The 26779-nt window shown below is 43.6% G+C and overlaps 1 protein-coding gene across 1 annotated transcript; it reads right to left on the bottom strand.

Moving 5' to 3' along the window:
• Positions 1-5222: 5222 nt before the first annotated feature.
• Dnajc8 (DnaJ heat shock protein family (Hsp40) member C8) lies at positions 5223-24083 on the bottom strand. Its single transcript, XM_051188998.1, has 9 exons — positions 23958-24083; positions 21593-21694; positions 17743-17799; positions 15388-15454; positions 14750-14844; positions 12572-12643; positions 8385-8476; positions 7460-7535; positions 5223-6004 (listed from the first exon to the last, which is right to left on the bottom strand). The coding sequence occupies exons 1-9, from the start codon at positions 24033-24035 to the stop codon at positions 5882-5884; spliced, it is 762 nt and encodes a 253-aa protein (XP_051044955.1). The 5' UTR covers positions 24036-24083; the 3' UTR covers positions 5223-5881.
• Between the last annotated feature and the right edge of the window lie 2696 nt (positions 24084-26779).

The raw sequence follows: 26779 nt of genomic DNA, 5'->3' as shown, positions 1-26779 counted from the left end.
GTCTTGAAATAAAATAAGTTGGAGGGTGATAGAGGTAGACACTTAACATCCTTCTTTGGCTTCTGTATGCCTGTGCATGGGTTTGCACATGAGCACACACACTTACGTGACGCACAAACACATTCATATCCCAAGAGAATTTTCCAAAGAACTTCACAAGAGATGACTGCTTAAATCACAAATGAAAAAAGCAAAGATCCAAGAATAGCCAACAACTTCCTGAAGAATGAACAAGCCAAGAGGTATGAAATGTTTCTCCCTATCAAATCTTTTTTTAAATAACCAAGTCCATTTAAATGAAAACAAACATTTATAGACAATATTCTTCCAAACTACTTCCTGCTGGTAAGGGGTGTTGTCTCTTCCTATCAAATCTTAATACAAAGTTACAGCATTCAGACAGATGTGTTTCATCTGGCAAATGATCAACAGAGTATTGTGTCAGTTGATAACAATTTATGTGTTGTATGTAATGAGTAGTTATAGGATCTATCTGTGGATGAGAAGGGTGTGTTGTGGGTATGTGGGTATGTAGAGGGGTTTTTTTTTTTTAAGTTTTTCTGGTTTTTGTGGGGGAGTTGTTGTCATTTCAAGACAGGGTTTCTGTGTATAGCCTTGTCCTCTGCCTCCCAAGCACTGGGATTAAAAGTGTGTGCTATCACTGCCTGGCTATTTGGGGGGGAATTTTAAAATTGCACTTATTTTAAATCATATATTTTGTGTGTGTATGTTCTGTGTGTGTGTGAAGGGGTATCTGATCCCCTACAGTTGGACTTACAAGTGATTGTGAGCCACCTGACATGGATGTTGGAAACTGAACTCAGGTTCTTTGCAAGGAGAGCACATGCTCTTAAGTGCTGAGCCATCTCTCTAGCCCAAGATTTTATTTTACTTTTCATTTATTTATTTATTTTTGTTTTTTTTTTAAGAGGATTTCTCTGTGTAGCCCTGGCTATCCTGAACTCTCTTTGTAGATCAGGCTGGCTTCAAACTCAGAGAGACCTACCTCTGCTTCTAAATGCTAGGATTAAAGGTGTGCACCACCACTACCTGGCTAAGATTTTTTTATAATTTTTTTTGTTGTTTTTTTTTTGGGTTTTTCAAGACAGGGTTTCTCTGTATAGCTTTATAGACCAGGCGGGCCTTGAACTCACAGAGATCTAACTGCCTCTGCCTCCTGAGTGCTAGGATAAAAGGTGTGTGCCACCACTGCTCTGCTAGATTTTATTTTTTAATTACGTGTATACATGTATCTCTGTGTGTATGTGCACTTGAGTGCAGGTGTCTTCTAAGGCCAAAAGAGAACATCAGATCCTCCTTGGAGCTGGAGCTTTGAGCCACCTGACATGGTTGGGTCCCAATATGTAACACGAATAAATAAATGACCCAGAGACTGATATTGGGATTCAAGCTTCAAGCTGAATATCAGAAAAGCAACGCAGCTGGCCACTAGCTTCTTACCTCTACCTCAGGCTGAATTGGCTGATCCTGACTCCACTAGCTCCCACCAAGCCTCAGACTGTAACCTCTCCTCATGGCTGGAGATTAATGCCTCTCTGAGACCTTGCTTCCCTAATGTTGGGATTAAAGGTGTGAGCTGTAATTCTCTTTTAGACTGATTCGATCTTGTGTAGATCTGGATGGCTTTGGACTCACAGGGATCTGTCTGTCTACCTCTTAATCCTGAGTCCTAGGATTAAAGATGTATACCAACACCTCTTAGTTTCTGGCTGCTGGGATTAAAGGTGTTTGCCTGGCTTGTATGGTTGTGGCTGACTTTGTTTCTGAATCCTCAGGCAAGCTTTAATAAATAATAAATAATACATCACTACACATGGGTGCTGGGAACTAAACTCAGGTCCTCCTCAAGAGCAGCACTTGCTCCTAGCCTCTGAACCACCCACCTCTCCAGCCCTAATATTTTTAATAGGGTCTTGTGTAGCTCTGTGACCTCATAATTGCTACAGAGCTGAGGATGTCCTTGAGCTCATGATCCTCCTGCATCTATCAACTACAGACTTTTGTGCCCACAAACAGGCTGTATTGCGTATGATGTGTATGAGAGAAAATTATGTCTGTTCATTGCTAAAGATCTGAGGACTGAGAGGATGTGGTGTGTGTGTGTGTGTGTGTGTGGTGTGCACGCATGCGCTTGTGCAAAAACACACAAACACACACAAGAGTGTATTCCCATTGTGGGACTAGTGAGGGTAAATTAGATATACATAACCTAGCTCTGAAGACCCATCCAAGGCCTGAGTGGGTTTTTGGGTCAGCTAGACACACAGTTACACCTGAATCTCATTCAGACCATTTGCTTCTTACCTGAACCGTGGTGAGGATGCTGATCCAAGAGGTGACAAAGCTGTGGGCTGGAGGCTGCTGAGAACCTGTTTCCTTGAGATCATGTTTCCTTGAGGGTTCCTCAGAGCTCAGGAAGCAGGGTAGAGAATGAGGAAGGAGTAAGCAGAAGGCAGGCCCAGACCCAAGTGTGTGACTCACTGTATTCTGCCTTCCAATCCCTGTTCGTTCGGTGATGTTAGTTGGATAGAGAATTGGGGGAAGCTTGCCTGCCAGCTGTCTGAGCAGGTAGGACACCTGAGGCCAGGAAGCTAATTTCTTGGGTGGAGCCTCAACCCTAAGGTCACCAGAAATACTCACATCCACCCATCTGGAAGGAAGAGCCAGGCCTGGGGAAGCAGAAAACTAAAGAATCCTACTCCTTGTCTGAGAGGAAGAAGGGTCCAACTGTAGAAGATTCCAACATTGACCTCTGGAGCCCAAACTTCAACAAGATGGTCCTAAATCCAGTGAGCCCCATGACAGAAAAGCCCCAAAACCGATTACAGGAGCCACCTGGCTGAGGGGACACAGTGAGGATCACAGATACCACAGGCACTCCTAGCCAGGAAATTTGGTAACCCTGCCTTTGGGGATGACTAACCTGTTAGGAGACATGTGTGCCTTCTGAAGCAACCTCAGCTGAAAGGAAGGTAGACAAGCCTTTCTCTGAAGAGCCCTTAGTCTGGGGGAAGCCACAGACAACAGCTCTCACAAGAGCCAAGGACTTGTCTGGGGTTCCAACTTTTGCACTGAAATTTACCCCTCTCCTCCCACCTCCTCATCTACTGGACTAGGTGCCTGCAACAGTTGCACGTTGCCTTGCAAGGCACAATTGCTGCTTCACAGGGGGAAGCTGAGGCTTCTCGTTGATAATTACTGACTCAACCAAGATCCTGACCCTGGCTCACTGGCTCCTTCCACTTTACCTGTGCCCAGGGAGAACTTGGAAGCATTTGGCTGTGTCATGGAAGGTGTGGGGTGATGGCTTTGTGACTCATGGAAAGCCACAGAAGAGGTGTGGAGGAGCTCTTTCATGAACCCCCAGTGAGCCTTTGCTGCCTGGATGCCTGGAGCTTCTTTCCCTCTCTGGGGGACAAGGAGCTCCAGAGGTCTTGCCCTAGAGGCCAGGCTTGGCTGTGAGACCTCAATCTAAAGCTGAGGCACCCTTTCTCTATCTGGTCACCACAGAGAAAGCTGTTCTGGGCAGGGTTATGCCCAGGTGAGGGCCACTGCTACTCTCACAGGTCAGTCTATGGCCAAACCGGCAGAAAGGAAATGGACTCTTCCTTCTAGAAAATACAATGTCCTTACTGAAATCCAAAGAGCTGAAGATGACTTGAACTGCAGATTCTCCCTGGTCCCCATGCTCCTCGAAGAGCAGAGTATTCCTGGGTATGACCTCACCACCAGCCATCTGGGGTTGCTGTTCCTGACCCCTCCTCTTCCCCTCAAGTCCTGTCCAGCTGTGCCACTGTCAACTGCTCCAGAAGATTCCTCTTATCAGTGACAAAATCTCTTTGGAAACTGTAGGTGCCCAACCCAAAGGAACAAGCTTGTCTGCCTGTTCTCTATTGCGTCTTCTCAAATTCACTGGGGATGTCTTCAGACCCATTTGTGGGACAACCACATCAGGGGACACTGCTTCCTGGACCTTCCACTTGGCCGTTATAAGGTGTGGTGTCACCTCAAGTTTCCAGTAACTAGGACAACAATGCCTCCTGGACAGAGTAGCAACTGTACGGCCGTTCCCTTGGTGTCACGGAAGCCGAGAGTGACACTGCCTCCCTCCAGATGTAGGGGAACAAACACTGCAATTTTATCCTACAATTGAAGTTGTGCCAACTCCCACTGAACATCAGTTTCTTCAGGACGCATTCCCTGGCTGCCAAGGACAAGAGTAAGGGCCTCCAGAGTAGCAAGTACATGAACATTCCTCAGTCTCTGCACAGTGCCTCAACCATAAGGCACTCAGCAGAAATCCCCCAAGCATTTCACTTCCATGTCAGCCTTAAGCACAACTATGCCTAATAGTTGGCAATGGTCTTCTCAGAGCCAGATCAGGACCTAAGCCCTCTAATGTATGTGTGAGCCCTGTATGATGGAAGGAACGGCACTTTGCCTGCCTGGAAACCTTCACAAGCTTTTCCCTGCCCAGGACAACCTTCATCACCTCAGGACATGCAGCACTTCTGCAGTGATAACACTTCCCCCAACTCTGCCTTGTTTAGGCGTTTGGTGTTACCGAGGTTTGGACATGCCAGAAGGCTAGTAAAGCCAAGCCCCACTTCCACCACAAGGAACAAGTCGAAGGTATGTGCATTGCACCTTCTGTAGCCATCCCACCTGGGCACATCTACAGGCTGCAGCACAACATGTCTTGAGTCACTCAGTTTCTCATACTGTCTCATCTCATGAGTCAACTTTCTACTCCTATTAAGCCCCTCCCACAGGCTGATCTGGTCTCCCATAGCAAGCAGGACACCTGAGCATATACTAAAAGGCGGCTGCCTTCACACGCTACTTCATCCTCCAAGTGAGTGGTGTCTTACTCCGCACACAGGGCACTGACAACACCCATCCTGGACAGTCTGGTTGTTGTCAGATGTGCAGTGCCCACTTAAAGTTCCTACCAAGCCCTCTTCCTGCCATGTTCCCTATTTTCGCTGTTCTGAGGGTTGAACCTAGAACCTCACACATGAGCATTCTACCACAGGGTATATCCCCAGCCCTGTAGGCCCATTTTGTAGGTAAAGAAGGTAAGGTTCAGCCAATTAGTGTAGGAAGCTATTGTGTATCCAACCACTTTCAGGGCTGGGCCATGCAAGATAATGGAGCTGCTTGCCCTTGGAGTTACACCTGAGGAAGAGAACATCAAAGGCTTGGGTATAAAAATTTATTATATGTAAAAGAATATTACCACTAATGAATGCAGACAGCGAGGACACAGTGGGACTGGCTGGACTCTTTGGAAAGTGAATAGGTTTAAGTGGCTGGTAGCCTCATACCACTCTGGCTGATTGGTCAGTCAGAGGACTTGTACCAAACACAGGACATCCATCAGGGCATCAAGTGGCTGCCCTGTGAGTCCACAATGCCTCTCCTACTTGACATAGGCTTTCAAGGACAGCATGCCCAGAAGCAAGCAAAGGGCTTCCCCATGGTGGCCAAGGCTGTGGTCTGGAGTCACGGCAACACCACACTGTAAGCAAGACGTTTAATTGGAGGATTTCCAACAAACTATACATGACCTTCGAGCCACCACAATTCAGTGAAATACAAAACATTAAGTTACAGCTGTGGGGAAAGAAGGCAGCATGAGTCAGTGGCACCTTCCTTCCAATCCTGGTGGTTCCGTGGGTGAGGAGAGGTGAAGGTTAGACCCTCCTCTCAATGTACAAATTACTTTGATTGATATTAAATTGTATTGAAAACAAAATAGACTAAAAGCAAACACTACTCTATGTCGGGTGCAAGTGGGGGAAGATGAGTCCTTGAAGCAGGAGGAGGCAATTGGGGAAGGCTGTGGCTATGCCGATGGTCACTCTCGCTGTTCCATCTTTACTTTTGGTGGCCGAAGGAAGGTCCGATTCTTCTTCTCCTTCTTCCCCTTTGTATTTGCCTGGAAATTTCGCCAACTGTCCACTCGCCCATCCCGGCTTTCCTGAAAGAAAACAGAAAGGAAGTTCAAGGTGAGGTCACTAATGAGCAAAGGGGCTGAGCCTGTCCTGCCCTTCCATGGCCCAGCCCAGATCAGCGCTCTGGAACAGTCCAAGAGGAGAGCGGATCAGAGCAGTCTCCCACCTCTAGAGACCTAGCAAAATTTCACAACACCCTCTCAAAGCATCTCTAAAGAGGACACCATGGGTGATGTTACCATAACTCTATTGTGGGCCTCTGGGCCAGTGTTCCATACAAATTCCTTCTGTTATGTTTCCAGTGCTAAGCTAAGCTACCCTCACAGAGCTAGCTAGTTATTTTTTGTTTGGTTTTCTGAGACAGGGTTTCTCTGTGTTAACAGCCCTAGCTGTCCTGGAACTCACTCTGTAAACTAGGCTGGCCTTGAACTCTGAGATCTCCCTGCCTCTGCCTCCTGAAAGCTGGGATTTAAGGCCCTGGCTTGTTTTTGTTTTTTTAAGACAGCATTTCACTATATAGCCTTGGCTGGCCTGGAGCTCACTCACTATGTAGACCAAGCTGGCTTTGAACTTCCAGAGATTGGCCTGCCTCAGCTTCCTGGGTGCTAAAACTGAAGACCCCAAGCTTGTTTCTTCTACTTCTAACACTTACAAAAAGCTGCCTATAGTGCATTAAATGATGGAAGTTTGACTAGCTTTCTCAACCACGGAGCTAGCTGGGAATGTAGCCACTCTGTTTACCATGTTCCTGTTGCATGTACCTTTGACAGAAACAAAGTCAAAATTATGGTTAACAAAGCTTTATCCTAAATTCTAAATCCTATAAAAGACAGATCAAATGCACCCCAGAACTGTGTCAGGCACTTGAAGAGCAATGAATCCAGTTCAAAAGCTGCAAGGTGAGCTGGTGTGGCTGAGGTAAGAGGATCATCATGAGTTCAAGGCCAGCCTAGGCTACATACTGAGTTCCAAGATAGCTTGGGCTACAAAGTGAGTCTTGGTCTCAAAAACCCAAAACCAAAATACCAGAAGTCTCTCTGCAAAATGAATAACTGAATTCACAAGAACTTGTTTCCAGTGGTTTGTGGTAGTGTACACATTAATCCCAATATTTGGGAGGCTGAAGCAAGATGACCAGGAATTCAAAGTCATTATCAGCTACATAGTGAGTTCAAAGCCAGATTGAGCTATATAAGAACTTGTCTCAACCTCAACTCCCTGCCCACACATTTTTAGTTCTCTCAGCTAAGTAGGGTGCTACTTCGTATTATCTCTGAATTCATTTTCCTTGGGCTCATTTGGTAGGTTGTGTATCGGTGTCCTTGTCAGGGAGAAGTTATGAAGGCGAGGTGGCTCCAGACTCTGCCGTGCTAGTGCCTACTCTGTCCCACACATCCCATTTCCCTGTCCGCCCCAGGCAGTCCTGGAGCCCCCAGGAATCAAGCTTCCTTATTCTGGAATGACCCACCTCTGATACCCACCTCAAAGTTTTTCTGCCATTCCCTTTCTCTCTTGGCTTTTTCTTGTGCTTCGATCTCCTCTTCTCTTTGTCGTTTCCTAGGAGGGAAAGCAGAGCTGTCTTTACCCAATGCTCACAGCAAGTTACCCACACGAGCTAAGGCATGGCTGCACAGCACACACACTGAGCCCTAGCCAGCAAATGCCGAGACCCCACCCTAAAACATGCAGATGACAAAACCAATCCTAAAATGACACTTCACACAAACTCAACTAGCAAAATCTAATTACTCCAGTCAACAACACAAAATACAGAAGAAGCCACATTGACCTCAATTATTTTTTTTTCCCCCGAGACTATGTCTCATGTAATTCAAATTGGCCTTGGACTTGCTATTTAGCCAAAAATAGTCTCCAACTACTTTTTTTTTCTGCCTCCACCTCCCAAGTGCTGGGATTATGGGTGTATACCACCACAAATGGCAACCTTGACACGTCTGACAATCAGAGGAAATCATACTCGAGAACAGTAAGTAACATGTTAAAGCTATTCCATTACAATCCTATCTACAAACCACAGCTGCAGCTACAAGACCCAGAAAAGATCCTGGCCTCAAAAGCTTCAAAAATTCTACTGCATTCCAGAAAGGAACAACACACAAAGCACCCCTTCATAGAAATGAACTCCCTACGGACAGGTGTAGTCAGTGTTTCCCAAAAGTCTACAGACAATGTCTTACCAGTGACTGGCTCAGACAGCCTGTCTTGTGTATGCTGGGCAGGAGCTCCAGCACTGAGCTGAATGCCTGCTGCCTGCTGCTTGCCTGCCTCTCCAGCTTCTCCTAGTAACAAAGCACTACCAATTTCATTAGGAAAATCCCAGAGGCCTTCATTAGCTAATCTGTGCATTTAAATGAGGTGAAGATGAATACAGGAATGGGTGTGTACCTTTCATGCATTTCTTTGGCTTCTCTCTCTTTCCTTTTAATTTCCAGCTCAGCAAAGAGTTTCATGGTCTGTTTGTAGACTGCCTGCTTGAACTGCAAGAAAATTAAGGACAAAGGAAAATAAAAGTAAACATTTCACATCAAGGCTGAAATCAAATAATTACATTAAAGCCCTAAAGATTACTACTAGGCATTGAAATGTCTGCAGGGAGACACATTACAACACTGTCTCTTCAGGGAGAAAAGCCACCTAAGAGACTTTTCCTTTCCTACCAAGCAGATCAGGAACTTGGTTCTGGGAGAGCACTCATAAGCACTTAGGCAAAAATTCCCTAAGACTAACTTCTACTCTCCTTTTTACAAATATTTTATAATTTTGATTCAGGGGCTGGAACCAAGCTAACTCCTACACAGATGACTCCACCACAACTGCAAACCTGCCTTAAGGGACAAAGCCACTAAACATAAAAGCCAGTAATCCCCAGACTTCCTTATAGCTAGGTTTGGCCATGTGACTCAAAGTTTAGTCAAAGTACTTATATACAACTTCTAGGCTATCTTTAGGAGTGGCATATGCCTTCTTCCCCCTTTATTCTGTTGTTTGGCACATGAGTGAGATGATGAGATACCCAGGCCAGGAAGATGGGGGCCACATCCTTGTTGCCAGAACCATAGAAGAGCCAAGACCTTGAAGGACACATGGTGCAGAGCTTCCATGCTAGCAGGCACATACACACATACACACCCAGGACTAGTACACAGGATAGAACATGTTCTACATTGTTTTGTGTCTCTGTAACCAGTTCACCTTACACTCTAAGATGCAGATACACTGATGGAACAAGATAACACAGCATTACACAGAAAATATAAAGGTGGGGCTGGAAAGACAGCTCAATGGTTAGAAGAGCTGGCTGCTCTTCCTGAAGACCAGGGTTCAATTCCCAGTACCCACATGGTAGCTCACAACTGTCTGTAACTCCAGTTCCAGTATGTCTGTGTGAGCGTGTCACATAGACATGCATGTGGGCAAAACACCAATGTACATAAAATAAATAAAAGAATAAATTTTTAAAAACAGGAAAGAAGATAAAAGGCAGATAGCCCTACTGGTTTTTACAGTACAGGGAATGAAACCCAAGCTTGGAAGTAAGACCTCTACCACCAAGTTAAGCAAACACCCAGCTCATGCCAAGCCCTTTAATTATATAGCTGTTATTATATAGCAGAGATTATAATTTATATGAGTTAAAGAAAGTCAAGTATAAATAAGTGAAAGATTCCACTACACAGTTGCAGGGGTGAGTTTTGGAGACAGGGTTTAATAACTATGTGGCCCACGTCAGGCTTAAATTCAAGGCAATCCTCTGTCTTGGTCTCCTAACTGCTGGGATTACAGGCATATACCAGTTTACCACACTCATGATGGTTTCTTTCTTTCTTGTTTTGTTTTTTATATGCAACCAGTTTCCCCTCCCTCCTCTCTTCCCAGTTCCTCCCTCTCCCCTCCCCTCCCCATTCTCATCCACTCCTCCACTGTTTCTCTTTAGAAATGGGAGGGCCAGCCATGGATATCAGTCAGCCCATGGTACAGCAAGTAGCAGTGCGACTAGGCACCTTCTCTATCTCTCTCTCTTTTTTAATGTGTTTATTTTATATGCATGAGTATGCGTGTGCATCTTATATGTGCACTGTCCACAAAGGTAAGAAGGCGGCACTGGGTCCTCTGGAATTGGAGTTAAGGATGGTTATGAGCCACCACACTGGTAATAGGAACCAAACCCAGGTCCTCTGCAAGACCACCAAGTGCCCCCTCCCCAGCACCCTCGTTTCTTCCTCTTTTGTTTTTTCGGCTTCTCTGTGCAGCCTTGGCTGTCCTGGAACTTGCTCTGTAGACAGAGATCCAGCTGCCTCTGCCTCCCAAGTGCTGGGTTAAAGTTGTGCACTGCCGCCACCACAACCACCCAGCAATTTTTTTCAGGATTTTAACTATGTGTGTCCTTGTGTGGCTGCATACAGGTGTGTGCACATGTGACTGCAGATGCCTATCAAGTACAGAAGAGGGTGTCATCCCTTGGAGCTGGAGTTACAGGCAGTTGTGAGCCACCATGTGGGTGCTGGGAACCAAACTCAGGTCCTCGGCCTAAGTAATACATGCTCTTAACCCATGAGCCACCTCTGTAATCTCAGAATTTGGGAGGTAGGTGGATCTCTGAGTGTTCAAGGCCAGTCTGTTCTGCAAAGTGAGTTCTAGAACAGTCAGGGCTACAGAGAAAACCTATCTTGAAAGAAAAAAAAAAAAAAAAAAAGGTTCTAAATAGTGAGCTGGAGAGATGGCTCAGTGATTATAAGCACTGGCTGCTTTTCCAGAGAACCCAGGTTCAATTCCTAGCACCCAGCTTACAACTGTCTATAACTCCAGTCCCAGAAGATCCAATGCCCTCTTCTGGCCTCTGAAGATACCAGGCATACATGTGGTACACACATATATATGCAAGCAAAACACCCACACACATAAAAAGAAATAAAGCTTAAATATAAAAAATAAATTTTCACATCTAAGTTTCTTTGTGTGTGTGTGCGCATATGTATGTGTCTACAGGTATGTGCTGGCTAGTTTTATGCCAACTTGACACAAGCTAGAGTTATATAAAAGGAGAAACTCTTCAGTAAGATCCAGCTGAAGAGCATTTTCTTAATTAGTGATTGATAGGAGGGCCCAGCCCATTGTGGGTGCTATCATCTTGGGCTGGTGGTCCTGGACTCTGTAAGAAAGGAGGCTGATCAAGCCATAAGGACCCCTCCATGGCCTCTGTATCAGTCAATTGCTGCCTCCAGGTTCTTGCCCAACTTCAATTCCTGCCCTCAATGCATTTGATGTAGCCCTGGCTGTCCTAGAACTCATTATATAGCACAGGCTGGTCTCAAATTTCTATATCCCAAGTGCTGGCGTTAAAAGGTGTGAACCACCATGCCTGGTTTTCCTAAGTTTTTTGTTTAATTAATTAACGTATGTGTATGTGTGTATATCTACTTTTCTGTATATGTGCATAGTTGCCAGCAGAGTACAAGAGTAGGCATCAGACCCCCTGGAACTGGAGCTAACAAGAGTTATGAGCCACCACATGGATGCTAGGAACTGAACCCGATCCTCTGCAAGAACAACAAGTGCTCTGAGCAACTGAACAGCTCTCCAGCCCTGGAATCTGAAACATGTACCTATGGTTCCTATGTATCTCAAAAGAAATTTGGGCTGGAGAGATGGCTCAGCAATTGAAGGCACTGGCTGCTCTTCCAGAGGTTCTGGGTTCACTTCCCAGCAACTACATGGTGGCTCACAACTATCTATATTGAGATCTGGTGCCCTCTTATGGCATGGAGGCATACACACAGAGCACTGTGTACATAATAAACACATCTATTAAAAAAAAAAAAAAAAAAACCAAAACACTAAAAACCATAATTATACATACTACTTTGCATGTGTGGCTTATAAAATAATCAACTGAAACTCCATCAGATGTACATATGAAAAATGGTGATGGTACATGTCTTTAATCCCAGGACAGAGGCAGGTAGATCTGAGTTCGAGGCCAGCCTGGTCTACGAAGTTCCAGGATAGCCAGGGCTACACAGAGAATCCCTGTCTGGGGTGGGGAAAAGAAAAAGAAACAGAGAGAGACAGGGGAAGGAAAGGAGGGAGGGAGGAAGAGGAAGAGAGTAAGGGAAAAGGGAGGGAGGGAAAGAGGGAGGGGTGGCAGAAGCCCTACATTTAGAAAAGGCTGATGGAGATGGCTCAGTGGGTTAAGAGTGCCTGCTATGCAAGCACAAGGACCTGTGTTAAAATCTCCAGCTCTCTCTTAAAAAGCTAAATATGGCTAGACATGCCTGTAACCTAATGCTGAGAGTCAGGGACAGCACAATCAGTGGGGCTTGCGGGCCACCAACCTAGCTCTGAATTATTCAGTGAGAGATTCTATCTAATACCTTCTCTGGCTTCTATGCATGTACATACACATGAACACACATGCACGCACACCATGCATGTAACACAGACCTACAACACCAATACACACAGGATGAATTTTTAAAAGGGGGGAAATGAGTGTCCACGCATATATATGCTTTAGTGAGGCTTTCTCTTCAGCCTACCAATCACACAGGAAAAGTGATTTCTCAATAACTCACCAGTTCGGGATCATCTTCCTCTACACTTGTAGGCTTTCCTTCCTTCTTTAGTTGTTTTTTTCGCTCTTTAACCTAAAAAGAATTTTTTTCCATCAAAAGATAAGCACTCATACTTTAAGAATAGCCACTGAGCTGTACATATGTGTACTTTTCCATAGGATACATAGGATAATAAGATGAAGGCAAAAGAGCCTCCTTTTGTACCACCAATGATAACAGTAACCATAATTTTTAATAGAAAACACTATAAAGCAACTAAGACTAAGGAATCACGGGTCCTTCCTCTAACTTCATCTCAAGTCCACTCTAGCCTGTGCCCACAGCCAGCACTAATGAGAGGCAACCAGCAGAGATTGTCCCTAATTCATAAATGCCAACCCATAGCCAACAGCCACATGGCCACTTAGCTTTCTTGTGGTCATAAAGTTATAGCAAAGAAAGCACATTTGCCAAGCTTTAGAAGGATCTAGAAAATGTATGGCATTTTAAGTATGAAAGGGATTTCTCAAAGTGCATTCTTGATCGTTTCCACTGTGAAAATTCCAGAAACCATAATTTTCACAACACACTAATGGAAAAATTCATCACTCTTGTCACTATTAAGCTTAAAAAAAATAATAATAATTCACAAGAGACTATCACTATTCCATAAGTGACATATGAGAACATCACACAGCGTGCCAGGTTCAGAAACAATTTACTGCCACCATGTGGCCAGAAATTGTAAAGATAATTCCTTACTAGCAAAATACAGAGAATTGAAGACTGGCACAGGCTCTTCCTGACTCTCCAGGTGCCATGTGCAATACAACCAACAGGACCCAGTTACACACCTTTCCTTTTCCTACTTTTCTCCTCATTGTCTTCATCTAAAATGGGTTTGTCTTTTTATTATTATTATTACTATTATTATTATTGCCTATAAAGTTCCACTTCAGATTCCAAAGCTCTTCAAAACAAAGACGGACTTCTGATTCACTCACCACTGAAATCGCTCATGAATGGTCTTGAAATTCTTGCTCCAAGGGGCAAAAAAAAAAAAAAAAAAAAGAGGAACTTTCTAGCTGGGCATGGTGGTCCATGCCCATTATCCTCGAATTTGGATATGGAGAAGGATCAAGAATGCAAGGCCAGGGGCTGGAGACATGGCTCAGCATTTACTGCTCCAGGATTCCAGAATCAAGGTTTAGTTCCCAGCACCAGCACAGAGGCTCACAACCATTCTTAACTCCAGTTCCAGAGATCATGACACCCTGTTCTGACCTCCCTGAGCACCAGGCATGTCCATGGTGCACATGCATACATGCAGAAAAAAAAAGCACTCACACACATAAGTTTTAAAAAGAAAAAGAATTTTTTGAGGGGGATTGTTCAAGGCAAGGTTTCTCTGTAGAGCCTTGGTTGTCCTAGAATTCACTCTGTATATCAGGCTGGCCTTGAACTCACAGAAATCCATCTGCCTCTGCCTCCTGAGTGCTGGGATTAAAGGCCACCACCAGGCTTAAAAAGAAATTTAAGGTTAGCCTCAAGTACATAGCTAATTCGAGGTCAGCCTGGACTGCTTAAGACTCTCGAAAGGGCTTTCCATTGGATGCAATGGCATACAACCTATATATAATCCCATGGATCAGGAGGTCAAGCAAAAGATTAAAAATTTAAGGCCAGTCCAGGCTATCTTGGACGTTTAAGGCTACTCTGTACTCCCAGCAAGATCCCATTTTAAACAAACAAACAAACAAACAAAAGCTATAACTTGTTTCAAATGAGTCTTCCTCCTGCTTTACAATCCACTCAAAGCTCCTTGCCGGCCTCTCTCATTTCCAAACCTTTCACAGCAACTAAAGTAAAACCAGGGAGTCAGCAATGCCAAAGCCATGCTGCTTCTCCACGTGGATCTCACTGGGTTAGCATGGCAACTTGGTTGGGAGGCCAAAGTGGCCATCTACACAACAGGGAGTAGGCAAGGGGGAGTGGCAGTGTACTAACCCACTCCTCACCCTGAGCTGTCAGAAGAATGCTAGCTTTTGCTGCTCTTCATGAGCACCACCAAAGTGGTAGAGAGAATGAAAGCGGTCACTAGCTCTGTGGTCAGTACTGCTAGGTTGCATATACCCTTCTACACAGTGCCCACAGCTTGCTGTTACTTCCTGTAAACACGGCATCACTAGAAATACTTACAGTGTGTTCCACGTATTCTTTTCCTGCCTGAATTACATCCAGGGCCCTCTTCTTTTGTTCCTGATCCAGTAGCAACTTGTAAGCTTTGTCCACAGCTAATGCAAAACATTGAAGTTAACTGTTTCTGCAAATACCCTCTCAAAGTCTGAGCTATACTCAGGCAGCGTAAATGGACTTGCACTGTCTAAAAACATTCCCTACTTCGTTACATTATTTACCATTGTTAAACTCATTGTTTAAAAAGCATACAACCATAGCAAAGACCTTGAAAGTCTTAGGAAGAAACATTAAATATACTCTCAACTAGACATATCACACCTAGATTAAAACATTGATAAAGTATTTCCCACCTATGTTCAGAGAAAAAAGATCCTATGTAATAAAAGTATATCGGCACACACCTAAGTTTTAACTAAGCAAGGTTAAGGTGCATTTTCTTTAAAGTGGTGGGGATTGAACCCAGGGCCTCAAGCATGCTAGGCAAGCACTGAGCTACACCCCAGCCCCCAAGGAAAACTTCTTTAACATTCTGCTTAAATGGCTGCTTAACTGAAATCCACAGCTTCTCCATAACCAGTTACTCCTTAGTATATATTACTTAGTATATATTACTCAAAAGCAGGTAAATTTACAAATACCTTCAAAAGCCTTCTGTGCTCTGTCAGCATCATCTTGATTTTTGTCAGGATGCACCAATATAGACAACTGCATGGAAGAGAAAAACTCAGGCTCAGCAACAATTCATGGAAGTGGCTGGAACTCTTCACACACACCCATAAGTAATAAAACATGAACTTTTTATAAGAAAACCTCCAGGGAGAGATGGCTCAGTGGTAAGAGCAATGACTGCTCTTCCAGAGGACCTGGGTTCAATTCCCAGCACCCACATGGCAGCTCACAACTGTCTGTAACTCAAAGATCTGACACCCTCACACAGGATAAACTATTAAAAAAAAAAAGAAAACCTCCAGAGATGATTCTTTCAGCCATTTATAAGATTCCTGACTTATAAGATTCCTGTCACAGATGGACAGAAACTAGTTAGAGCAAAAAACAAAAAAACCAAAAAAAACAAAAAAAAAAAAAAAAATGGTCTGTGTTGGGAGACAAAAATCTAATGTTAATCCCTGAAGTATCAAAGATATAGTTTGTAATTCTAACTTCAATCACATGCTAGCTCTGAGACCTTGAGTAGTTACTCATTGGAAAAATACAAAGTACCTACATCTAAATAGTTTGTTGTGTGGACAAAATAAACAATGCAAGTAATTAGCATAAACTGATTATAGGAGCCCATTCTTGAAATCGCAACACTGAGGGCTGAGTTCAGGGCTGGCCTGGGCTATAAAGTGAGACCCTGTGGGATAGGTAGGAAGAAGGTGGAGAGGAGGGAAAGGATGAGAGCGAAAAGTAAATGGAAAAGAGGTAATGGTAAGGGGGAGAGGGATCAAAGAAAAAGAAAGGAAGAAGTGAATGAACTTGCACACAAACATCCATGGACAATGATTAGCATATACAAAGTATCAAGATATCCATTGAAAGCCTACTGTATGTAATATCTGATTTAAATATCTGGACACATTTACCAACTCAGGTAAAATAGACACAGAAAGATCTAAAGCACTTGTTCAAGAGAACAAATTAAAACTAAAGTCATATTATGTACTCTTAATTATAAGGCCATCTAATAAGTCAGTAAGAACATGTAACTCAAGTTTGTTGGCTACAAAAAAAATCTAAGGACAAATATTTGTTATGTTGGGAACAAATGTTAATGGACTGTACTGGAAAACAAGACCTTGGGAACAGGGGGAATTGCTAAGTTTAAGCACAGATCAGAGCTCAGAATGAATAAAACCATAAAGTTATATAATGGGAAATGCCTGAGCAGGCAAAACCAAAAACCATCTTAGATGAATATAGCTTGCTGGGAGGTAACTGTGAGTCAGCAATGTTGAGAAATCTACTGCACTGGAGAAAGCCCTGAATATTAATAAGACCACTGTGCAGAATTGGAGTATCACAGTCAGCACCAGCCAGGTCCCATCCAAATGTGAAAAGCATGAAGATATAAAGAACTTAGGAAGGAAAAAAAGAAAGTGGCAAGAATCAGAGGCCAGAGAGCTACTTTCCTGACAAAATTTCAATAAGTACTTGTTACACTAAGTCAGGTATTTCTTTTTAAAAAACTCCTTACATTTATTGGGTTGGGGGAACATGAACACATGCCATGGTATGTGTGTGAAAATCACAGGACAATTTGCTGCAGTCAGCTCTCTCCTTCTACCATGTGGATTTCTGGGATCAAACTCAGGTGGTCAGGGTTGGTAACAAGTACCTTTACCCGTTGAGACATCTCCCAAACCTAAGTTAGGTATTTCTTGAGTAATTACAGCTGTTTGCAAGAGATAAGTAACTGAGTGGGTTAGGCTGATGGTATGTGCCCGTCATCCCAGTTACTTAAAGGCTAAGGTAGAACAAACATATAAACCAGGGAATATGGGGTCAGTCTGACAACATGAGATCCTGCTTCAAATAAAAATAAGTCTGTAGACACTCTATTTGGATATAAAAGTCATTATATTCACAGAAAAACCTATACTCAGTACATTAGTTAACATCTTATACTATTATACATATATGCCATTAAGTTCATGAGAATAGCTATCTAGCCTTAATTTGGAAGGGGTGGGGACTTAAATTTTGGCCCAAAAGTATCTAGTCCTCAAAAATCATGTGTAGGATATAGTTCAATTGGTAGAGTGCTCATCTTACTATATGTGAAAACCTGGGTTCAATGTCCAGCACCCCATAAGCCAGGTGTGGCACATGCCTACAATCCCAGAACTAAGGAGGCAAGAGCAGATCACAAATTCAAAACCATCCCTGGATGCAAGGGAAAATTCTAGGCAAGCCTAAGCTCCATGCGGGCCCCCGCCCCCAAAAGAAACAAACAGCAGGCTCACACACTCTTGAGAGCAACAGCACTGTACCTGCCGAAACCTCTTTTTTATTTCTTCATCTGTCACTTCAGGATCTATCTGAAGAACCTGAAAGAACCAAGATCAAAAGTGTAAAGCTGGGCATGGTGACACTTACCTGTCATCTCAATCCTAGGAAAACTGAAGCAGAAAGATGAACGCAAGGCCCGCTTTGGTTACAAGCAGGGCAGTTTCAAAACAAAAACAAAAAACTGGGTAGCGGGGGAATATTCCTAGATTCCTACCACATAGGAAGATCAGGAATCAAGGTCATCTTTTAACAAATTCAATGCCAGTCTGGGATACATGAGACGCTGGCTCAAAAACAAAAAAAAAAAAAAAAAGGGGAGAGAATGTGTGTGCATATATGTGTTATGTGTGTGTGTGTATATATATATATATACACACACACCCCCACTTACAAGACTTCTGTCCCCCACTTCTGCCCTGAGCAATTTAACTAAATCCATTAAGTAAAACCAGGTGAAGTGATATACACGGAATCTCATAGTCCAGAACACAGTGTCAGAGTTCAGGGCTCACCTGGGGCAAGGAAGAGTGACCACACACAAGAGGAAGTATTTAGGCAGAGCACTAGCCCATGTGGGGTGAGAAGGATGTCCCATACAGAACAATAGCTTTACATGGAGTGCCAAGAAAGGACGAGGAGGGCAAGTCCAGAGTCAGGCTGCCTAGGATACTGTGTTGGAACCTATGTGGGGTAAAGGTATCAACATGGGCTCAGCACAGTGGCTCACACCTATTATCTCAGTATTTAGCAAGGTCAGCAGAACTGTCATGAATTACAGGCTGACCCAAGCTAAAGAGAGACTCTGACTAAAAAAAATAAAATGGCTGAAGAGATGGCTCAGAGGTTAAGAGTATGCACTGCTTTTCCCTGCCAGGTGTTGGCAGCGCACACCTTTAATCCCAGCACTGGGGAGGCAGAGGCAGGCAAATCTCTGTGAGTGCCAGGCCAGCCTGGTCTACAGAGCTAGTTCCAGGACAGGCTCCAAACCAATACAGAGAAACTCTGTCTCGAAAAACCCCAAAAAGAAAGAAAGGGAGGAAGACAGACAGACAGACAGAAAGAAAGAAAGAAAGAAAAGAGTATGCACTGCTCTGGAAGAGGTGGAATTCAGTTCCAAGTCACCTGTGACTCACAGTTCCAGGGAACCCAACACCTCTGGTCTTCTCCATGTGGTCCACATGCATCTGCATCTGGATCCATGAACACAAACCCACACAGATACACCAGATACACATTCACATAATTATAAAATAAAGAAAATATATATAAAATAAAAATAAATCTTAGTTGGACATGGTAGCGCACACCTTTAGTCCCAGCATTGGAAGGTAGAGGCAGGGGGATATCTCTGTGAGTTTGAGGCCAGCCTGATGTATAAAGGAAGTTCCAGGACAGCCAAGGCTACACAGAGAAACCATGTCTTAAAAACAACAAAACAAAACAAAACCACCACCACCAGGGTTGGAGAGATGGCTCAGTGGTTAAGAGCACTGACTACTCTTCCAGAGGTCCTGAGTTCAATTTCCAGCAAGCACATGGAGGACCACAACCACCTCTAATGAGATCTGGTGCCCTTTTCTGGCCTGCAGAAAGGCATGCAGATAGAATAATGCACACACAATAAATAAACAGATAAATAGATGGGTGCATCTTTAAAGGGGCAATAAATAAATAAAGAACAAATAAATAAACAGGAAAAAAGTGGGGCTAGAGAGATGGCTCAGCCACTAACGGTTTGGCTCACAATCAAAAATACAAGAAAAAAATGTTACAGAAAAGCCACAAAAACAAACAAAACACAGGTAGCATGAGTACAGCAACAGACACAAGGCTTCAATCCCAGCATTTGGAATGCTGAGGTACAACGTTCAGGAATCTCCTCAGCTACGCAAGTAAGATGGGGCAGCCTGGGCTATCTGAGAGCCTGTCTCAAAACAACAAAAAGGCTAGGCAGTGGTGACACACAACTTTGATCCCAGCACTCAGGAAGTAGAGGCAGACAAATCTGTGAGCGTTTGAAGCCAGCCTGGTCTACAGAGTGAATTCCAAGACAGCCAGGGCTACACGGAGAAACCCTGTTTCAAAAAACCAAAACCAAAGAAGGAAAAGGAAAAAAAAAGGAGCCAGGTGTTTGTCGTGCACGCCCTTAATCCCAGTCTTGTCTACATAGTGAGTTCCAGGACAGGCTCCAAAGCAATACAGAGAAACCCTGTCTTGACAAACCAAAAAAGAAAAAAAGAAGGGCCAACCTAGTAAGCACAATGGTAAAATACTTAACTGATATTTGATTCCCAGAATCAAAGGAGAGAGAGACAGAGAAAGAAATGGCTCAATGTTCAATTCTCAGCATGGCTAGGAACCACTTGGAACTCCAGTCTGGCACCCTCTTCTAGACTCCCTAGGCAACAGGCATGTACATGTTGCACATATATACAGATGCAGGCAAAGCATACTTTTTTTTTAATTTTTTTTAAATAATCAGTGTACGGAGGGTTGGAGAAACAGACCCAACACTGTCAGTGCTACCAGAATCTGTCTGCCTCCCTTTATTGGAAAGACAGAGGAAGACATGCTGCCAATTTACTGTGATTTGAGGTAAGGACTTTCGACATTTTACCACGAATGACAGAACAGTGATTAGTGATGATAAGAAGTGTTCAGAGCCACGATTGGTGGGTGGTGCACACTACACTCCCAGCACTCAGGAGGGTGATGGAGATGTAAGTGCTAGGCTGAGCCACTCTGAGATACACACTGGAGGAGATAAGTTCAAAAACACAGAGTGCATTAGCTTATCTAAAAATCTTCAGTCTGTTTTTACTGAATATTTGGTATCTTTTACTTTCATGTAACAAAAAGTTTTTAAAAGTTTTTGTTTGCTTCTTTTTATTTATATATATATATACATATATATACATACACACACACATATATATATATATATATTTTTTTTTTTTTTTTTTTGGAAACAGGATCTCACTGGAGCCCTAGCTGGCCCAGCCTTGCTATGTGACCAGACTGGCCTCACATTTGTAGGGTTATTCCACCCTCAGTCTACCAAGTGCAGAGAGTACAGGCTACCTGGAATTACATTTTTTAAAAAAAACACAGACCCTAAATTTATCAGGCTCAGTGATGTCTCCATATCAAAAATAAATCTTTGTATATTCTGGCTACTAAAGTACTGGAGAACATTTGACAGGACAAATCTATCCCATTTTCTTTAACAACTGATCTTGCTAACTCTTCTCACAATAAAATTATCCATCTTCAAAGACAACCTACCCACAGTACAAATTCTACCATTTCACCTCCTTTTTCATTCCCAACCAATGTAATTTAGATGTATACTCTAACATAAATCTGCCTGCCTCCAAACCAGGGACAATGGTTTACACCTATAATCCCAGTACTTAGATTCTGAGGCAGGAGAATCACAAACAGCCTAAGGCCAACCTGGGATATAAAGTGAGCTCCAGGCCATGGCAGCTACAGTGAGATCCTGTTTCAAAAATAGCCAGGTGTGGTGGTTCATTTCTACAATCTCTGCATTTGGGAGGTTGGAGGAGGATTTGGAGTTCAAAAGCAACTTTGAGTACATGAGACTGTCTCCTGTCTCCAAATGTGTGTGTGTGTGTGTGTGTGTGTGTGTGAGAGAGAGAGAGAGAGAGAGAGAGAGAGAGAGAGAGAGAGAGAGAGAGAGAAGACCTCTCACACACACAAGTCTACATATATGGAAAGCTATCTACCACAGATGCTGCAACGACAACACAATAAACACAAGGTACTCTGTTTGCACACATGAAAAGCTCTTTGTGACAATCTACTCACCTCAAATGGGTTCAGGTTAAAGTACGAGGAACCAGGACGAGTCAATCTTTCAATCTGATTTTTGGATGTTAGAACTGAATCTCTCTTCTCTATTTGTTTCACCTAAAAGTATAAGGATTAATAATTCCATTAGTAAAAACAATAAGCTGAATGTCAACTTTAATACAATATTAACATGCTCAACATTTACTTGTATCTACCACGTATAAGACCTTTACTAAGCTCCAAAGAATAATGACAGTAGCATAACTAATTTTACAATACTAGTTCAAATCTCCAGCATCCACGTGAAAGCTGAGCATGGGCACGTGAGCCTGCAACCCCAGAACTAGGGAAGGAGACAGGTACATCCCCAGAACTCACTAGACAGCCAGGCTTGCCACTTGGTGAGTCAGGTTCTGTGAAAAATCTTGTCTCATAAAATCAACATGGATGGCAAAAGATACATGACACTGACATCTGTCCTCCCACACACATCTGTGCCCATTATGTGCATACATGATATATGTACACACATATATCCTACACACAATTTTTTAAATTTCATGTAGTATTTATGTTAACAAGTCTACTTAGCAGATACTATCCCCATTTCATACATAGGAAAAATAAAAAACCAAGGTTTCCAATTACCTAATTTGTGAGAAATTTACCCTAACAGTTTCACTCCCATTCAGACATCAAGAAGATTCCCAAATAATAAAACACAGCCATGAAGGGCAATGGAGGCATACACCTTTAGTCTCAGCTTTCACGAAGCAGAGGCAGGCAGATCTCTGTGAGCCTGAGACTGGCCTGGTCTTCAAAGTAAATTCCAGGTCAGCCAGAGCTGTTACAGAGAAACCCTGTCTCAAAAAAATAAAAAATAAAATAAAATAAAACACAGCCACCTCCACAGACCTTGAATCACAGGTGATTTAGCTCATGTAGATACAATTAATCCATCTTTTTTAATATTTAGAGGGAAAATTCAAGTACACCAAACCATGAACTATGAGCAACATTCAACACCATTATGGGGGCCTGAGATTGGCTCAGTTGGTTGAGTGATTGCCTAGCATGCATAAAACCCTGGAAAAAGAATAAAGCTGGATATGGCAGGCTGAAGCAGGAGGAGCACCACTAGTTCCAGGCAGCCTGCACTGGAAGGTGAGTGAGCCAGCCTAAACCTTAGTGAGAACTCGTCTTAAAAACAAAAAGACAGGCTACAGAGGATGTGCTAATTCCTAACATTCACTTTCATACTACTGCAAAGCACAGGCATTTTCTCTGCTTCCTGCCTAAAAGATGTGAACTGCCCTGCCCACGTGCTCTACCAAGATGGAAAAATCCCTCTGTGAGTAAAACAAAAATGCCAACACTATGAAAACAGAAAGAGAGAGCACTACATAACAAGTACTATTAAAAACACAAGAGATAATGGCTCTAATACCAGCACTTCGGGGGCTAAAGCAAGAAGGTCCAACCAGCCTAATAGATAACAGACTTTTAAAAAACCGAGGGCACCAAAATAAATAAATAAATAAATAAATAAATAAATAAATATAAAAAAATAGAAAAACGACTGCTTTACTTCTACTTTATAGTTTGCAAACTACTTATTTATACATAAATTCATTAATCGTCGTGAAAATCCTTGTAATATTAACCTCCTCCTTCCACAGATGTGGGTAAGATTCCAGCCTTTCAATAACTCTCAATATGAGGGTCTCTGACGTCAAAAGCTTTGATTCAGTTTATCCATTCATTTATTCACTAAATATATGCTAAGCGTCCACCATGTTACTGGGTGCTGGCGATGCAATCGTAAACAAGGCTGAGACCCAGGTCACTCCTAGACTACCTGACACCAAATTGTTTTCTGCTACGTCGCAGAAGCAAGCATGCATCATCTTTAGGTTCGTCATGTTAAAGATGGGGGGGGGGGCGGTGTCATATAACGCATTCTTGTCACGATGAACAGTGCTCAGCACTGGTAAACCGCAGAAACTGCCACTCACACGTTCATGGCAGAGTGGGAAAGGCCTCCCTCCTGTTTACAAATAAAAGCAAGTACGTCGCAGCTCCGTCTCTACCGGGAAGGTCCCAGCCTCGGCCGGTAGTAGACTCCACGGCCTGCGGGCTGCAGCACGGCAAGCAGCTCGCCGCCCTCCGGATCTGGGTCCATAGGCCCGGCCGCCCCGCCGCGCTCCGGGGACCCCAGCAACCACAGTGGCGGCCGCGCACGGACCCCACGGCCGGTCCGCAGTCCCCAGGCCGGACGGCGCGGGCCAACGGTCCCGGGAGGCGTCCCACTGCCCCAGGCCGCTGCGGACGGAGCCGGAGCGCGGTCTCCCTGAAGCCACCATCCATACTCCGGGCTCACCTCGCTGTAGAAGGTCATAAATGCCTCCTCTGTGCTGCCTCCGCCGCCCGAAACCCCGCTCTCTCCCGAAGCCGCCATTTTCCCGGCCAGCCGGCACGTGACCGTTCTGCGCAGGCGCAGCCTTACGTGACCCTTCCAAGACCGCCTTCCCGGACCGCCTCCTCCGCCAAGCTGCACTTAAAGGGCCCGAGTTCCTACCTGGACTTATGAACTTTTTTTTTTTTTCTTTCTTTCTTTCTTTTCTTTTCTTTTCTTTCTTTTTTTTTTTTTTCTTTTTTCTTTCTTTTTTTTTTTTTTTGAGACAGGATTCCTCTATATATCTCTGGCTGTCCTGGAACTCGCCCTGTAAACCAGCGGGCCTCGAACTCAGATCCGTCTGCCTTTGCCTCCTGAATGCTAGGATTAAAGGTGTAACTGGACTTTTTTTTTTTTTTTTTTTTTTAATTAAAAAGAAGGATCGTCCGTCCCTCGAGATGGCTCAGCTGGTCAAAGCATTTGTCTCCAACCCTGATGACCTCGGGACCCATAGAGTGGAAAGAAGAAAACAAAACAACACTCCCAAAAGAGCTGAGCATTGGTGGCCACACACCTTTAATCCCAGCACTTTGGAGGAAGAGGCAGGCAGATCTCTGTGAATTTGAGGCCAGCCTGGTGTACAGAGCTAGTTACAGGACAGGTTCCAAAGCAACACAAAAACCCTGCCTCGAAAAAACAAAAAAACACTCCCAAAAGTTACCTTCTGACCTCACACGGATGTCATAGCCAGCTCAAGCAAGTACACCACACTTATTTCTGTTTTTTGAGCAAGGTCTCTCTACATAGCCCAGGCTCCTGGAACTCACTTTGTAGTCCAGGCTGGCCTCAAACTCATAGAGATCTGCCTAGTACCAGAGTACTAGGAGGCATGTGTCATCATGCCTACCACATACAATTTTTTAATTAAAAAAGTTAATTTTTACCGGGCTGAGATGGCGCATGCCTTTAATGCCAACACTGGCTAAGCATAGGCAGGTGAATCTCTTGAGTTTGAGGACAGCCTGGAATGAGTTCCAGGACTGCCAAGGCTACACAGAGAAACTCTGTCTCAAACAAACAAATAAATAAATACAATTATTCTTTTAAAAAGCACATTTGACCTGGTCTACAGAGTGAGCTCCGGGGCAGACAGGACTGTTTCACAGAGAAATCATGTCTCAAAAAACAAAACAAAACAAAAAAGCACACTTGGCACTCACTAAACATCTCCCCCACCCCACCGTTGTCTCTGGATATACATATTCTGGACATTTCCCGTGGATGAAATCTACCTATACAATACCTTTTCTATTTAGTTCTTTCATGTAGCATTTTGTTGTTGATTTTGGTTTTCCAGACAAGGTTTCTCTGTGTAATAACCCTGGCTGTCCTGGAACTCACTTTGTAGACCAGGCTGGCATTGAACTCATGGAGATCCACCTGCCTCTGCCTCCCGAATGCTGGAACTAAAGATGTGAGCCTCCAGTGCCTGGTTCATGTAGAATATTTTTAAGATTCATCAAAGAGGAACCTATATAAGAGTATACTCCATTCTATGCCTTCATCAAATTCCACAAAAGTATACTTATGCTACAACTTGTTTAAACCTTCAGCAATTTAACATTTGGGGTATTCTCACCTTTGGGCTATTATGAAATAGTGTTATGAAGCTGGGAACGCAAATGCCTGCCAGCACTTGGGAGGGAGGCGAGAAGATCAGTAATTCCAGCTCTCTTTCTAGGGATTTTTAAGCCATAATGAGCTACAATAGATCTCATAGGGGATATAGGGACAAAGAAAAAGGGACGGAAAATATCATGAACATGAATGTACAAGTGTCTGTTTAGAGTTTCTTATTTTTTAAAATGACACGTATTTAATTATGGGGACACAGTGCCACAATGTGCATATGGAGATCAAAGGACAACTTTCAAGAGTCAGTTATCTCCTTCCACCAGAGGCCCAGGAATAGCATTCAGTTGACAAGGTTAGCAGCATGCTCTAGGGGTGTGTTGTGTGTGTGTGAGAGAGAGAAGGCGAGAGAGAGAGAGAGAGAGAGAGAGAGAGAGGAGAGAGTGTGTGTGTGAGAGTGTGTGTGTGAGAGAGTGTGTGTGAGAGTGTGTGTATGTTTGTGAGTGTGTGTGTGTAAGAGAGAGTGTGTGTGTGTGTGAGAGAGAGAGTATGTGTGTGAGAGTGTGTGTGTGTGTGTGAGTGTGTGTGTGTGTTTTTAAAGTGGGGTCTTGCTATGACATTCTGGCTGGCCCAGAATTCCCTGTGTACAACAGGCTAGGTGAAACATGCCTGCTCTTCCTTCCTGAGTGTGCCCCAGGAGTTCTGGGATTACATAGCCTTGTGCCTTGATATTCTTTTCTATTTCGTTGCACCAAGAGTTGTTATTTGCTCCATCCAACGACATAGTAATACAAATTCTAGTTCACTACCTCTAAGGCTCTAAGAGAACTGGGAGATAGGGAAAAAAGGCTGATGCTGACAGACTGACTAAGAAGATCAAACAAGGTTTCTCTGAGAAAGTGAAATTTAAGGTGACAGAATAGAATGAAGTGGCAATATAAGCAAAAACCAAGAACACCTGCTAAGGGATGAACACGATTTAGTATGTACAAATAGAGGCATGTTGGAGGTCAATATCCCTGCAGTCAGTATTCAAGGCGTAACAGCCACAAACCTTGTATTTCCCCAATTTATTGATGTCTGTTGGGGTTTCCATCATTTACATTTTTAATAAAACCACCTTTGGGCTGAGACTGTGAGGTGGGAGTGGACGACAAGCCTCATTCTAATGAAAC

The sequence above is a fragment of the Phodopus roborovskii genome, unplaced genomic scaffold (genome assembly GCF_943737965.1).
Source record: "Phodopus roborovskii unplaced genomic scaffold, PHOROB, whole genome shotgun sequence".
Taxonomy (NCBI): domain Eukaryota; kingdom Metazoa; phylum Chordata; class Mammalia; order Rodentia; family Cricetidae; genus Phodopus; species Phodopus roborovskii.
This window is presented reverse-complemented; position numbering and strand designations above follow the sequence as displayed.